General features: G+C 42.5%; 2 protein-coding genes across 2 annotated transcripts in view; one reads left to right on the top strand and one right to left on the bottom strand.

The window, feature by feature from the left end:
• Positions 1–4,113, top strand: part of LOC135543383 (probable cationic amino acid transporter) — a 27,310-nt gene extending 23,197 nt beyond the window's left edge. The window contains exons 10-12 of the mRNA XM_064970593.1: positions 1–176; positions 455–691; positions 841–4,113. The exon at positions 1–176 is cut by the window's left edge and continues 112 nt beyond it. Of these exons, the coding sequence (XP_064826665.1) occupies positions 1–176; positions 455–691; positions 841–1,145 (718 nt within the window). The 3' untranslated portion in view covers positions 1,146–4,113. The remainder of the gene's footprint in view (positions 177–454; positions 692–840) is intronic.
• A 3,258-nt stretch (positions 4,114–7,371) lies between these two features.
• Positions 7,372–12,940, bottom strand: LOC135543382 (claudin-11-like). Its single transcript, XM_064970592.1, has 3 exons — positions 12,306–12,940; positions 11,345–11,509; positions 7,372–9,625 (listed from the first exon to the last, which is right to left on the bottom strand). Exons 1-3 carry the CDS (start codon positions 12,529–12,531, stop codon positions 9,360–9,362), a joined length of 657 nt encoding a protein of 218 aa, XP_064826664.1. The 5' UTR covers positions 12,532–12,940; the 3' UTR covers positions 7,372–9,359.
• Positions 12,941–14,277: the final 1,337 nt, after the last annotated feature.

Here is a 14,277-nt window from a genome sequence, read left to right as displayed (position 1 = left end):
CGGGATGTTGTGGAGACTGAAGAAGCTGATTGGTCCGCGGTACTACACCATGAGGATCCGATTGGGCCTGCCTGGGAAGATGGACCGGCCCACTCCGGCAACAGGAAAGACAGTTACTGTCTGTGTCCTCCTCCTCTTCCTCGTAGTCTTCATCTTCAACTCCTTCATCATCTTCGGTAAGGAGACATCTCTGTACAACACTCAGTACTATTGAAACTATACTCCTATTGATACACAATTAGTTTCTGTATTATATCCATTTTTTTTTTCAAACCCACATTTCTCAAATGACTTACACTAAACAACATACATCTAAAACTACACCAACCAAACTAACTGCGAACTGCTCAATCATTTCATTCTATCGTATATTATCCCATTGAAATAATGAAGTTTCTGCATGGTGAACGTTTCCTTCTCTAGCTATTTCCCTCCTGTATCTTCTCTTCTCCAGGAGCGGCCAGCATCAGTGATGGCAGCTGGTGGGCTCTTCTCCTGCTGATATTCCTGGTCATCTTCATGGCCCTCCTCATCGTCATCATCCTGCAGCAGCCAGAGAACCCGAAGCGACTGCCCTACATGGCTCCAGCTGTTCCCTGGGTTCCTGCTGCTGCCATGCTGGTCAACAGCTACCTGATGTTAAAACTGTCTGCCATCACCTGGATACGCTTCGCTGTCTGGTGTTTCCTAGGTGCGTTACTGGAGAGACGAGTGGATGAATGGATGGATGAATATATCACTTACTCTAACATTGTGTGAGTGTGTGTGTGCACGTGCGTGTGTTTGTATGCATGTGTGTGTGCGTCTCACCCTGCGTGTTGGTATGTGTCTCCCCTTCAGGTATCCTGATCTACTTTGGCTATGGGATGTGGAACAGTACTTTGGAGATCAGGTCCAGGGAGCAGGAGGTCCATGCGTCTACATACCAGCGCTACGATGGTCACCATGCCGGGGTGGACGACGGCTTCTCAGGCTTCAGCGTTGACGACGACCTCTACCCCCCTAGCAACAACGACCCCTGGGCCGCACCAGACGGTGTCGACGGGTCAGGGCTGGTACCCCCCAAGGTTAATGATGATGATTGGACGGTTCCGAAGGGAGGAGCTACAAGAGCGCTAGCGGAGGAGGACCCAGTAGATTTCTGAGATGAAAGGAATGATGGACGGATGTTTCCGAGAGGATTGATAGATGTTACTGTTGTAAACACCTGAATGTACTGCCCACTGCCGGCTGCCTGCCTGCCTGCCGGGTGTGTGTATGTGTATGTGTGTGTGTGTCTGTGTGAATGTTTGTGTGGGTCCCTTGTTACTTATTTAAAAACATACTTTTTTCATTGAGTTCCAAAGGAAGTATGATCCTATGGAGGAAAGCTATAGACTACCAATCAGAAACAGTGGGCGGGGTCTTTGGGTTGATTTGGTGATGGGCATACAGTGAAGGTATTTTCCTCTCACTATAGACAGTCCAGAGTGATGACAGACTGGGAGCGACGAGTCAGCATTTCCTGGTTCGCCACACTCACAGGAAGTTGTCAGAGCGCTGATCCGAGGTCACTTCCTGTCACTGGTGCAGGTGTCTCTGCTGCTTCTCTCATCTCACAGAGAGGAAACTAGCTACACACACACACACAGACACACTTAGACACACACCCGCCTCTCCAGTCTCTATCTGGGAAGGAGGGGGGCTGATGGGGTTTTGTGTCACATTGTAATTGGACTTTGCTTGCAATAGTGCCTTCATCTGTGTGTGCATGCGTGTGTGTGTTTTTATTTTGGCTGTGTGTGTGCATGCGTGCGTGTGTGTGTATGCTTTTACACCTTGTATCTATATCCACTTCAGGGTCTTACCAAGCCCCTGTTACCCCCCCCCCAAGCCCCTGTTGCTGCTTTACTAGAGCTCAGAATGAAAAGGTTCTAAATGACAGATTTGTTCTAAACAGAGTTATGGACGCCACCCTGCTCTGCTCTGCCTACAGGTGTGCTAAATCTCCAAATGAACGTTACTATATTAGAAAGAAGACGAGATGAGAATTGCTCTCACATCAGACAAATATCTCTGATTGTTTAGTCACATAGAACCCTCTAATTCTATGGTCTCCACCCCCTTGGGGAAGCCTTACTTGTCAAATGCACTAAACTAAAGATGCCACGTGACCCCTCCTACTCTCCTACTCTCCACGACCCCTAACCGCTAACCTCTATCCCTAACCACACTACCCAGGGCTCTCTCTGCTGTTCAGGGGTGGGCTCGCTTGTGTTGTCCAGTGAAACACACACACACACACACACACACACACACACACACACACACACACACACACACACACACACACACACACACACACACACACACACACACAGTTCAGCTGAACCCAAAACCAGAAAGGGGCTTCAGTGGGTACTCTGTGCCCCTTAGTTGTACTGTAAATATTATGTCTTTGTGTGTGTGAGCGTGTGCACGTGTGTATGTGTGTGTGCACGTGTGTGCGTGCGTGTGTGTGTGTTCCATGCCTGTGGCTATGTAACGTGGCTGGCTGGTGAATGTGATAGCATGCTAATGTGTATAGCATGGATGTAGATGTTGTATTTGCATGTGGGACCGACGGCTAAGAGACATTATAGAACTAACAACACCCACTCCAAGCTGACCCCTGACCCCTGATAAGGGAAACTATAGGGTGAAGGGGACTGGTCGATCTGGAACTGGGGTATGATATGTAGCAAATTTAGTAGGTGGTGGTTCTTTGGTTTCATCTCCACCCCTCACCACCACTAACTCCACCCCCTGTGTTTATAAAGCAAGCCAAAGTCCACAACATTTTGTTAACTTTGTAGAGAACTAGCTCGAGAACTATTCACTATCTAGAGTAAATACATGCAGTTACATTCACTAGCCAGAGTAAATACATGCAGTTACATTCACTAGCTAGAGTAAATACATGCAGTTACATTCACTAGCTAGAGTAAATACATGCAGTTACATTCACTAGCTAGAGTAAATACATGCAGTTACATTCACTAGCTAGAGTAAATACATACAGTTACATTCACTAGCTAGAGTAAATACATACAGTTACATTCACTAGCTAGAGTAAATACATACAGTTACATTCACTAGCTAGAGTAAATACATGCAGTTACATCCAACAGCATTGACACAAAAACATGAGGAAAAATGATCAAACAAAATAGGAGTATTTTTCTACTGCTGGGTCACGCCCACAACTATCTCTAACCACACTACCCAGGTCCTCCAATGGTGGGCCTCCACAGTAAGTGGGTGAGGTTTATTCACTTTCACTTCTTGTATTTCACCCAATCAGAGCTCAGCTTGGGAGGAAACGGTAAAAGCTTATATTTTTAACTACTTCTATCTCTAGTCGGTTATGTTAAAAAAATATGTATTTTATTTTAACGATCTTATAACATTTATTACAGTCTAAAATAGGCAAATTAGAGGTTATAAAAACATTAAAAACAAAAAACACTATTTTATTACAACGCTAAATAGAATGTTGCCACTGTTGCTTTTAAAGTCTGAGGTGCTGTTGGTTTGTTCATTTTGTCTCGGGAGAAGGTGTGCCATGTTTCTGTCCACTTCCTGGTATTCAATCATAATGCATTCTGGTTTGAACCGCACAGAACGTCAACAATCTTCCTAACAGCTTCCTAAAGCCCATTTAGGGACGGGTGATATAAATTAATGCCAGCTATCCACATTGGTTACATTGCTGGTTTATTCAATCGGTCAATGAAATGCACTGCGATTGAATTCCTGCCTCTATCTCTCTCCTGCTGTGGCTGGCTGTCTTTGTGGGATGTTGAGACTGGCTTCTGTTTGCTGGCTAGATATTTGTTTTTCTTCTGCATATTTTTGGTATCTGAAGTTGTAAAATGTTCTGATGTATTTGGGGTTTTCTGTTATTGTTTTTGACTTCATCTGAAATGACACCCTATCAGGACTCTGGCCAAAAGTAGTGCACTGTAAAAGGAATAGGGTGCCATTTTGAATGCAGGCCCTATGTGTGTTTCTGCTCCTGAGTGCACTTGTTTAATCTGAGTTGTTGATATCGCCTCCATGCAACAATTAAACATTATTTATTGCAAATATGAACCGGACTGGCTCTGTTTTTGTCACAAAACACACACACACACACACACACACACACACACACACACACACACACACACACACACACACACACACACACACACACACACACACACACACACACACACACACACACACACACACACACACACAGTGTGTATCAGTGTATCGCAGGGAACAGAGCCTTCTGTGCTGAGCTAACCAGGACAAGGTCAGAGTCACACCACTGATAACACACTTTATAACAATGCCCTAGGTGAACACACACACACACACACACAAATACACACGTCTGTGTCCTGGTTAAAGAACAGACAGTTCACAAGGCCAGATGTGCTTCTGGGAACACAGACTAGGATTACTGATTACATCAGTACATCAGTGCTCCACTTCCTGTGTTTTTGGATCAGATTGAACCAGAGTACCAGTGATAATACCACTGATGTCAGTGTTTATTTTGCAACAGTTAGGGAAACACGGATGGAGACGGGGAGAGAGTAGATGATTCCTGTGTGTGTGTGTGTGTGTGTGTGTGTGTGTGTGTGTGTGTGTGTGTGTGTGTGTGTGTGTGTGTGTGTGTGTGTGTGTGTTGGGCAGTTAGCTAGTCATTTAACTTGACATGAAAAACATTGGGACTTTGTCATTATTATTATTAGTATTAACCAAATGACATTTTTATTTATTACAGGAAATCAAACAAAAACACTGGGATAGCACAACATAGCACAATACATTAACCAAGATAAACACGATCCAGAAACGTTTCTGTGTTTAAACAAAGATGTATTGCTAGAACTACAGAGAGGGAGTGTTAATCTGGTGTATAGACCACATATGAACAAACACATCTGAAATGACACCCCAGCGTGCTGCGTTACTATCGGCCAGAGACACATACAATGTAGTGTTTGCCCCCCATCTGTCCTTTGTAGTGCTCTATATAGGGTAGGGTGTCATTAGAGATGCAGAGGTCTCGACGTGAAGAAGTGAGAGACCATGTTGCCAGAGATATGAAACCTGGAGACATAGAAACAGTACACGTGCTCTGCTACAGATGTGGATCAAACAGGAAATGAATCATGTTATCTTAACAATTTTAGTTGTAGTTCTCTTTGTCAAAACATAATTTGTTCATTACGGCCACTCAAGCCCTCGAGGGGCTCGATTCAATCCGTAGCACTAAAGGTCTGCGCTATAACGCATTAGAAATGTAAATGTTCCTGTGTTAGCAGAGACTGCATTCAAGGTCAACGCTGCATACAGTATAAATGGATTAGCTGACAACGTCACGAAAAACCATGTGCGCGCTTCCATGGGGAAGAAGTCAGCGTGTTGTTGTGATTCCTGATGGCCAGATTGTTAGGCCAACCCTGTCACTAACCGTTCCATCAGGCTGAAGAAACTGACTTGGCAGTGTTTGAGAGAAGGGCTACATTGCAATTTCATTGGTTTGTCTTCGTATAATGAAACTATATAATAATACATTTCCTTACTTCATTACTGTTGGAACACAGGTAGGTATCCACATAATGATCAATGTATAATCAACAATAAGAAACATTCAAGACATGGTATTTATCAAAAAACAAAAAATCAAGACAGTCTTTATTAAAAAAGGTACATTATATTTTCTATAAAATGCACCGACAGGTGCAAAGTACATTCCATCCACAGTTATCCATCACAGTAGAACAAAGAACCCTAATCGTAACCCTAGCCTTCATTGTAGAACAAAGAACCCTAACCTTAGCCTTCATTGTAGAACAAAGAACCCTAACCCTAGCCTTCATTGTAGAATAAAGAACCCTAACCCTAGTCTTCATTGTAGAACAAAGAACCCTAACCCTAGCCTTCATTGTAGAATAAAGAACCCTAACCCTAGCCTTCATTGTAGAACAAAGAACCCTAACCCTAGCCTTCATTGTAGAATAAAGAACCCTAACACTAGCCTTCATTGTAGAATAAAGAACCCTAACACTAGCCTTCATTGTAGAATAAAGAACCCTAACCCTAGCCTTCATTGTAGAATAAAGAACCCTAACCCTAGCCTTCATTGTAGAATAAAGAACCCTAACCCTAGCCTACATTGTAGAACAAAGAACACTAACCTTAGCCTTCATTGTAGAATAAAGAACCCTAACCCTAGCCTTCATTGTAGAATAAAGAACCCTAACCCTAGTCTTCATTGTAGAACAAAGAACCCTAACCCTAGCCTTCATTGTAGAATAAAGAACCCTAACCCTAGCCTTCATTGTAGAACAAAGAACCCTAACCTTAGCCATTGTAGAAAAAAGAACCCTAACCCTAGCCTTCATTGTAGAATAAAGAACCCTAACCCTAGCCTTCATTGTAGAATAAAGAACCCTAACCCTAGCCTTTATTGTAGAATAAAGAACCCTAACCCTAGCCTTCATTGTAGAATAAAGAACCCTAACCCTAGTCTTCATTGTAGAATAAAGAACCCTAACCCTAGCCTTCATTGTAGACTAAAGAACCATAACCCTAGCCTTCATTGTAGAACAAAGAACCCTAACCTCAGTCTTCATTGTAGAATAAAGAACCCTAACCCTGGCCTTCATTGTAGAATAAAGAACCCTAACCCTAGTCTTCATTGTAGAACAAAGAACCCTAACCCTAGCCTTCATTGTAGAATAAAGAACCCTAACCCTAGCCTTCATTGTAGAATAAAGAACCCTAACCCTAGCCTTCATTGTAGAATAAAGAACCCTAACCTTAGCCTTCATTGTAGAATAAAGAACCCTAACCCTAGCCTTCATTGTAGAATAAAGAACCCTAACCCTAGTCTTCATTGTAGAACAAAGAACCCTAACACTAGCCTTCATTGTAGAATAAAGAACCCTAACCCTAGCCTTCATTGTAGAACAAAGAACCTTAACCTTAGCCTTCATTGTAGAATAAAGAACCCTAACCCTAGCCTTCATTGTAGAATAAAGAACCCTAACCCTAGCCTTCATTGTAGAATAAAGAACCCTAACCCTAGCCTTCATTGTAGAATAAAGAACCATAACCCTAGCCTTCATTGTAGAATAAAGAACCCTAACCCTAGCCTTCATTGTAGAATAAAGAACCCTAACCCTAGCCTTCATTGTAGAATAAAGAACCCTAACCCTAGCCTTCATTGTAGAATAAAGAACCCTAACCCTAGCCTTCATTGTAGAATAAAGAACCCTAACCCTAGCCTTCATTGTAGAATAAAGAACCCTAACCCTAGCCTTCATTGTAGAACAAAGAACCCTAAAGAACCCTAACCCTAGCCTTCATTGTAGAATAAAGAACCCTAACCCTAGCCTTCATTGTAGAATAAAGAACCCTAACCCTAGCCTTCATTGTAGAACAAAGAACCCTAACCTTAGCCTTCATTGTAGAATAAAGAACCCAAACCCTAGCCTTCATTGTAGAATAAAGAACCCTAACCCTAGTCTTCATTGTAGAACAAAGAACCCTAACCCTAGCCTTCATTGTAGAATAAAGAACCCTAACCCTAGCCTTCATTGTAGAACAAAGAACCCTAACCTTAGCCTTCATTGTAGAACAAAGAACCCTAACCTTAGCCTTCATTGTAGAATAAAGAACCCTAACCCTAGTCTGCATTGTAGAACAAAGAACCCTAACCTTAGCCTTCATTGTAGAATAAAGAACCCTAACCCTAGCCTTCAATGTAGAACAAAGAACCCTAACTTTAGTCTTCATTGTAGAATAAAGAACCCTAACCCTAGCCTTCATTGTAGAACAAAGAACCCTAACCCTAGCCTTCATTGTAGAACAAAGAACCCTAACCTTAGCCTTCATTGTAGAATAAAGAACCCTAATCCTAACCCTAGCCTTCATTGTAGAACAAAGAACCCGAACATTAGCCTTCATTGTAGAACAAAGAACCCTAATCCTAACCCTAGCCTTCATTGTGGAACAAAGAACCCTAACCTTAGCCTTCATTGTGGAACAAAGAACTCTAACCTTCATTGTAAAACAAAGAACCCTAACCCTAGCCTTCATTGTAAAACAAAGAACCCTAATCCTAACCCTAGCCTTCATTGCAAAATAAAGAACCTTAACCTTAGCCTTCATTGTAAAATAAAGAACCCTAACCCTAGCCTTCATTGTAAAATGAAGAACCCTAACCTTAGCCTTCAATGTAAAACAAAGAACCATAATCCTAACCTTAGCCTTTATTGTAAAACAAAGAACCCTAATCCTAACCCTAGCCTTCATTGTAAAATAAAGAACCCTAACCCTAGCCTTCATTGTAAAATAAAGAACCCTAACCCTAGTCTTCATTGTAAAATAAAGAACCCTAACCTTAGCCTTCATTGTAAAACAAAGTACCCTAACCCGAGCCTTCATTGTAAAATAAAGAACCCTAACCCTAGTCTTCATTGCAAAATAAAGAACCCTAACCCCAGCCTTCATTGTAAAATAAAGAACCCTAACCCTAACCCTAGCCTTCATTGTAAAATAAAGAACCCTAACCCTAACCCTTCATTGTAAAATTAAGAACCCGAACCCTAACCTTAGTCTTCATTGTAAAATAAAGAACCCTAACCTTAGCCTTCAATGTAAAACAAAGAACCCTAACCCTAACCTTAGTCTTCATTGTAAAATAAAGAACCCTAACCTTAGTCTTCATTGTAAAATAAAGAACCCTAACCTTAGCCTTCATTGTAAAACAAAGAACCCTAACCCTAGCCTTCAATGTAAAACAAAGAACCCTAATCCTAACCCTAGCCTTCATTGTAAAATAAAGAACCCTAACCCTAGCCTTCATTGTAAAATAAAGAACCCTAACCTTAGCCTTCAATGTAAAACAAAGAACCCTAACCGTAACCCTAACCCTAGCCTTCATTGTAAAACAAATAACCCTAATCTTAACCCTAGCCTTCATTGTAAAATAAAGAACCCTAACCTTAGCCTTCATTGTAAAACAAAGAAACCTAATCCTAAACCTAGCCTTCATTGTAAAACAAAGAACCCTAACCTTAGCCTTCATTGTAAAACAAAGAACCCTAACCTTAGCCTTCATTGTAAAACAAAGAACCCTAACCCTAATCCTAGCCTTCATTATATAACAAAGAGATGAAAATAAGTCCTTCATCAGAGCAGGGTTGTCCCGATCAGGACCCCTTGGTTTCTCTTCAGGCACCAGGTTAGACGTCGCTCTGCGTTACACAACACTGGTGTGTGTGTGTGTGTGCGTGTGTGTGTGTGTGTGCATGTATGTACTTCATGTGTGTCTAAACATTGGCACTCTTGGCGTGGTTAGTGGAGGGTGGAACAGGGTTGCCAGACCCCTGTCCTTTGGAGTAGTAGAACCTGTCGTTGTCATGGTGATTGTAGTGTTGGGACGGTTCAGTAGAACAGCAGGTGATCATGGCCCCTCCCAGGAGACAGAAAGCCGTGCCCACCCAGCCAGCGTACAGGCTGAACCCAAACGACATGAGTCCCTGGTCCTGGTGGGCTCCGATAGGAAACCATACTGTGGACACCCCCCCACACAGAGCTATTCAGGAAGGAGAGAGAAAGATTTAGATTAACGCCCACATTTAATACACATAGAAGGTTCTACTTTTCTTTTCCTTTTTAACTCTGCTTTGTTGGTTAGGGGCTCGTGAAGTCAGATTTTCACGGTAATTTCACGGCGCATGTGACATATACAATTTGATTTTGATTTGATTACAAACACGCATGTATACTGAACAAAAATATATAAGCAACATGCAGCCATTTTACTCAGTTACAGTTCACATAAGGAAATCAGTCAATTTAAATGAATAAATTAGACCTTAATCTATGGATTTCACATGACTGGGCAAGGGCGCAGCCATGGGTGGGCCTGGGAGGGCATAGGCCCACCCACTTGGGAGCCAGGGGCAGCCAATCAAAATGAGTTTTTCCACACAAAAGGGCTTTATTACAAACGGAAATACTCCTCATTTTTATCAGCTGTCCAGGAGGCTGGTCTCAGACAATCCCACGGGTGAAGAAGACGGATGTGGAGGCCGGTTGGATGTATTGACAAATTTTATAAAGCAACGTTGAAGGCGACTTATATGGTAGAGACATGAACATTCAAATCTCTGGCAACAGTGGTGGACATTCCTGCAGTCAGCGGGCCAATTGCACGCTCCCTCACAACTTCAGACATCTGTGGCATTGTTATGTGTGACAAAACGGCACATTTTAGAGTGGCCGTTTATTGTCCCCAGCACAAGGTGCAGCTCTGTAATGAGCATGCTGTTTAATCAGCTTCTTGACATGCCACACCTGTCAGCTGGACAGATTATCTTGGCAAAGGAGAAATGCAGATTTGTGTACAACATATTAGAGAACTAAGCTTTTTGTACGTTTGAGCATTGCTGGGATCTTTTATTTCAGCTCATGAAACATGGGACCAACACAGGTAAATATTGTGGTACTTATAGTAGTATATACGACATCGTACACACACACACACACACACACACACACACACACACACACACACACACACACACACACACACACACACACACACACACACACACACACACACACACACACACACACACATATATAAACACACACACATACGATGGACATCATGTGGAACAGGGTGTTGGAAAACTGGACAGTGAAAAGCAGATCAAACACATTTTATATTGTGTCAAACAACAAATGGGAAAATATTCTCCAGCAGGAGGGAACAGGGTGTGGACGAGGTGGGTGGGGAGGAATGGTGGTCTGGGGGATGTGTTGAACTGTAGGGAATTGTGTATGTGCATGTGTGGGTGTGTGTCTGTGGGCGTTAGGGGAGGGAGGAAGGGGAGAGATGGAAGGCTGGGAGGGGTGAGAGGGAGGGAGGATGGGGTGGTTAAGGGTCAAGGTTAGACCAAGGGCAGCGGCTGGAACTGGGGTTGATATAAGTATGACCATAAGTTGTAATGTGTGTGCAAACATCTGTCTCTGTGCTCAAGTGTCTGTCTGTACGTGTGTGTGTGTGTGTTTGTGTCTGCCTGTCTGTCTGTCTGTCTGTCTGTCTGTCTGTCTGTCTGTCTGTCTGTCTGTCTGTCTGTCCGTCCGTCCGTCCGTCCGTCCGTCCGTCCGTCCGTCCGTCCGTCCGTCCGTCCGTCCGTCCGTCCGTCCGTCCGTCCGTCCTGTCCGCCTGTCCGTCTGTCCGCCTGTCCGTCTGTCCGTCTGTGTGTGTGTGTGTGTTTGTGTGTGTGTGTGTGTCCAGACTTACCCACTAGCAGTATGAGAACTCCCCCAAGTAGGGATCGTTTGTTCTTGGCTGACTGAGGCTCATCACCCAGAGAGATGCAGGGCGTGGCTGTTAGGACCATCCCCACTGCAGGCAGCCCCAGGAGGGATCCAGTTATCATCAACGCCCTCGACGTCTGGATGTATGCTGTACACAGACACACAGAGACAGAGAGATAAGCGGTATGGCCTGAAATGTGCCATAGTAATCTTGGTTGATTCCAATAGGAAAGATATCCAGGCCTTGAGTTTGAGACTAGCTGTTGTAGACTATCGGTTTAGGCTTGGGACAAACAATACTCTTTAACTGTGAAATGTTCCCGATATATCATAACCTCTTGGTCAGAGTCCACAGCCACAGAGACACAGCAGTCTGCACAGCCCTGTTATTTCTTATTTATTAACCTCAATATAGTAGTATCATCTATCTATAGTAGAGTAGAGTATAGTGGTGCATAGTAGAGTGTAGTATAATATACTATAATATAGTGGAGTATATTAGAGTATAGTATAGTGGAGTATAGTAGATGTTAGTAATATTTAGTAGAGTATAGTATAATAGAGTATGGTATATTGAGGTATATTAGGGTATAGTATAATGTAGTATAGTATAGTGTAGTATTGTAGACTGTGGCATTTTATAGTATAGTATAGTGGAGTATAATATAGTCGCATATAGTAGAGCATAGTAGATTGTAGTACCATATAGTATAATATAGTATAATATATTTGAGTATAGTAGAATGTAGTATAGTATAATATAGTAATGTTCTATTAGCTTTAATATAGTATTATTATGTATTACTGTACAGTATATTACAGTAGAGTATATTATTATACAGTAGAGTAATGTTCTGTTACCTTTAATATAGTGTTATTATGTATTACTGTACAGTATATTACAGTAGAGTATAATATTATACAGTAGAGTAATGTTCTGTTACCCGGTAGGTCCAGTATCTGTGTCAGTGATATACAGTGATAGAGGGCAGTTGAAATGACACATTCAGCCCACAGGCCCTTGGCTCCTAACTCGTCCATCTTCTTGCAGGTGTTCATGCCGTATTTACATGTCACTACCCAGTCGTTGGTGGCCGTGGCGATAAGGATCCCGACCCAGCCGATACAACTCATCACAAAACCGCTGAGCTGGAGACAGCTGTTCGCCATGGCAATGAGAGGTAGGGTAGTCCTAGGGTAGAATAGTCTCCAAAAACTGTTTAGAAAAACGTAAAATGGTAGTCAGAGTGACTCAAGACGGTGAATTGGACAGTCCACAGCCCAAATAGTCCAAAAACAACTGATGATACTTTAAAGATACGTTGAAGCTTGTGTGAAAGTAGCCTCGCTTGCCAGACTCACAACGCCTGTGGGACTATTGTGAAAGGAATTGTAATGATTTCAAAATAGTCCCGTGTTGTACAAACCCTGGTGAAAACTGTTAAACAGAAGAAAATGATAGCCAAATACTGTGTGAAGTTAGTGTTAGTTTTCGATGAGAAAATTCCTCAAGAAGTAATCCCAGAACTGTGTGTTGTCTCTCCTGGGCCTGTTGTGGAGTCCTGTCAGTTTGGAGAGTCTCCACTTCTAAAGAGAAGCTTCAGCACTTTTCCATTCGTTTTATAGTAGAGAAAGGTCTGAAAAAAACTACCTGGAAACTTCTAACCAATCGGAGGGATGGAGAGAAATATAATAAAATATATATATATCTTTCTCTCTCTCTCTCTCTCTCCTCTCTCTCTCTCTCTCTCCCTCTCTCTCTCTCAAAATTATTTGTAAAGTGTTACTGCCCTCTCCTGGCTATTGAAAATCCTGTCAGTTCCAGGTGTGTCCACCAGGAGGTGACCTAGTGCTGGTACTTCAGGCATGAGGAGGGGACAACTTATTGGCCCCCATGGTCAGCTACCTTTATAAACTCCTGCTCAGGAGTCTGAAGGGACTTCATCAGAATTACTCATTAATTTTTAATGGAGTAGTCATCCCCCCAGGGAGTTAGGGAGACAGAGACAGGAAGAGGGAGAAGAAGGAGAGAGAGAGGCAGGAAGAAGGAGAGAGAGAGAAAGATAGAGAACGATGATGTGGTAGGAGAAAGGCATCATGGGAATGGGAATATTATGGTAATGATGATGAATGCCAGAATGCCAGGATGACAGTGAAGGATGATGGGATTTCAGCTCTCCTGGTGTGTGTGTGTGCGTGTGTGTGCATGTGTGTGCGTGTTTGTGGCCTTTAAATCAGAGAGCGGAGGAGAAGGAGCGTAATGAAGTGACTCTTAGTCTTTCACTATGACAGCTCTGTCACTACAGCAGAGTGGCTGTCATCAGGAGGAGGGCTGCCTTCTAGCAACACAGTCATAATGAAATGAAATATTACTGAAACTGAGGTATGAAGGACAAGCAAGACACCCGTTAAATACTGTGAGTATTGAATTGTGCTGTTCATTACAACTTGGCCAATGGTATGTGTCTGTACTTTGCCAATTTACATATTCACCTTTAAAGGCTTGGAATCTACAGGTGTGGGTGTCGTTAGAGTTGTGGCTTATCAGAATAGGAGCCTCGTATCGTTTTACTAAAACATTTGAATCACCTTGACCTCGATGACATTAGACTTACTATGAATTAAATGACCAGGTTTTTCCCTTCAGAATAGGACTGTTTCTCGAACTGTTACCTTTCAAGGACAGAAGCCAGAGGAGGCTGGTAAGACTGTGGATTAAAGTTGTATTTAGGATTAAGATATTAAAAGCTATTTCATTCATATGGGGTTAAATTAATCCACAATGTAGCTAATACATGTTATACAAAACTAGAGCAACTGTCCCAGAGATGACATTATCATAATGCAGCATGTAGGTCTATATAGGAAGAACCATCCTAGAGATTAAATTATCATTATGCAGCATGTAGGTCTATA

The sequence above is a fragment of the Oncorhynchus masou genome, chromosome 7, assembly GCF_036934945.1.
Source record: "Oncorhynchus masou masou isolate Uvic2021 chromosome 7, UVic_Omas_1.1, whole genome shotgun sequence".
In the NCBI taxonomy this organism is placed as follows: Eukaryota; Metazoa; Chordata; class Actinopteri; order Salmoniformes; family Salmonidae; genus Oncorhynchus; species Oncorhynchus masou.
This window is presented reverse-complemented; position numbering and strand designations above follow the sequence as displayed.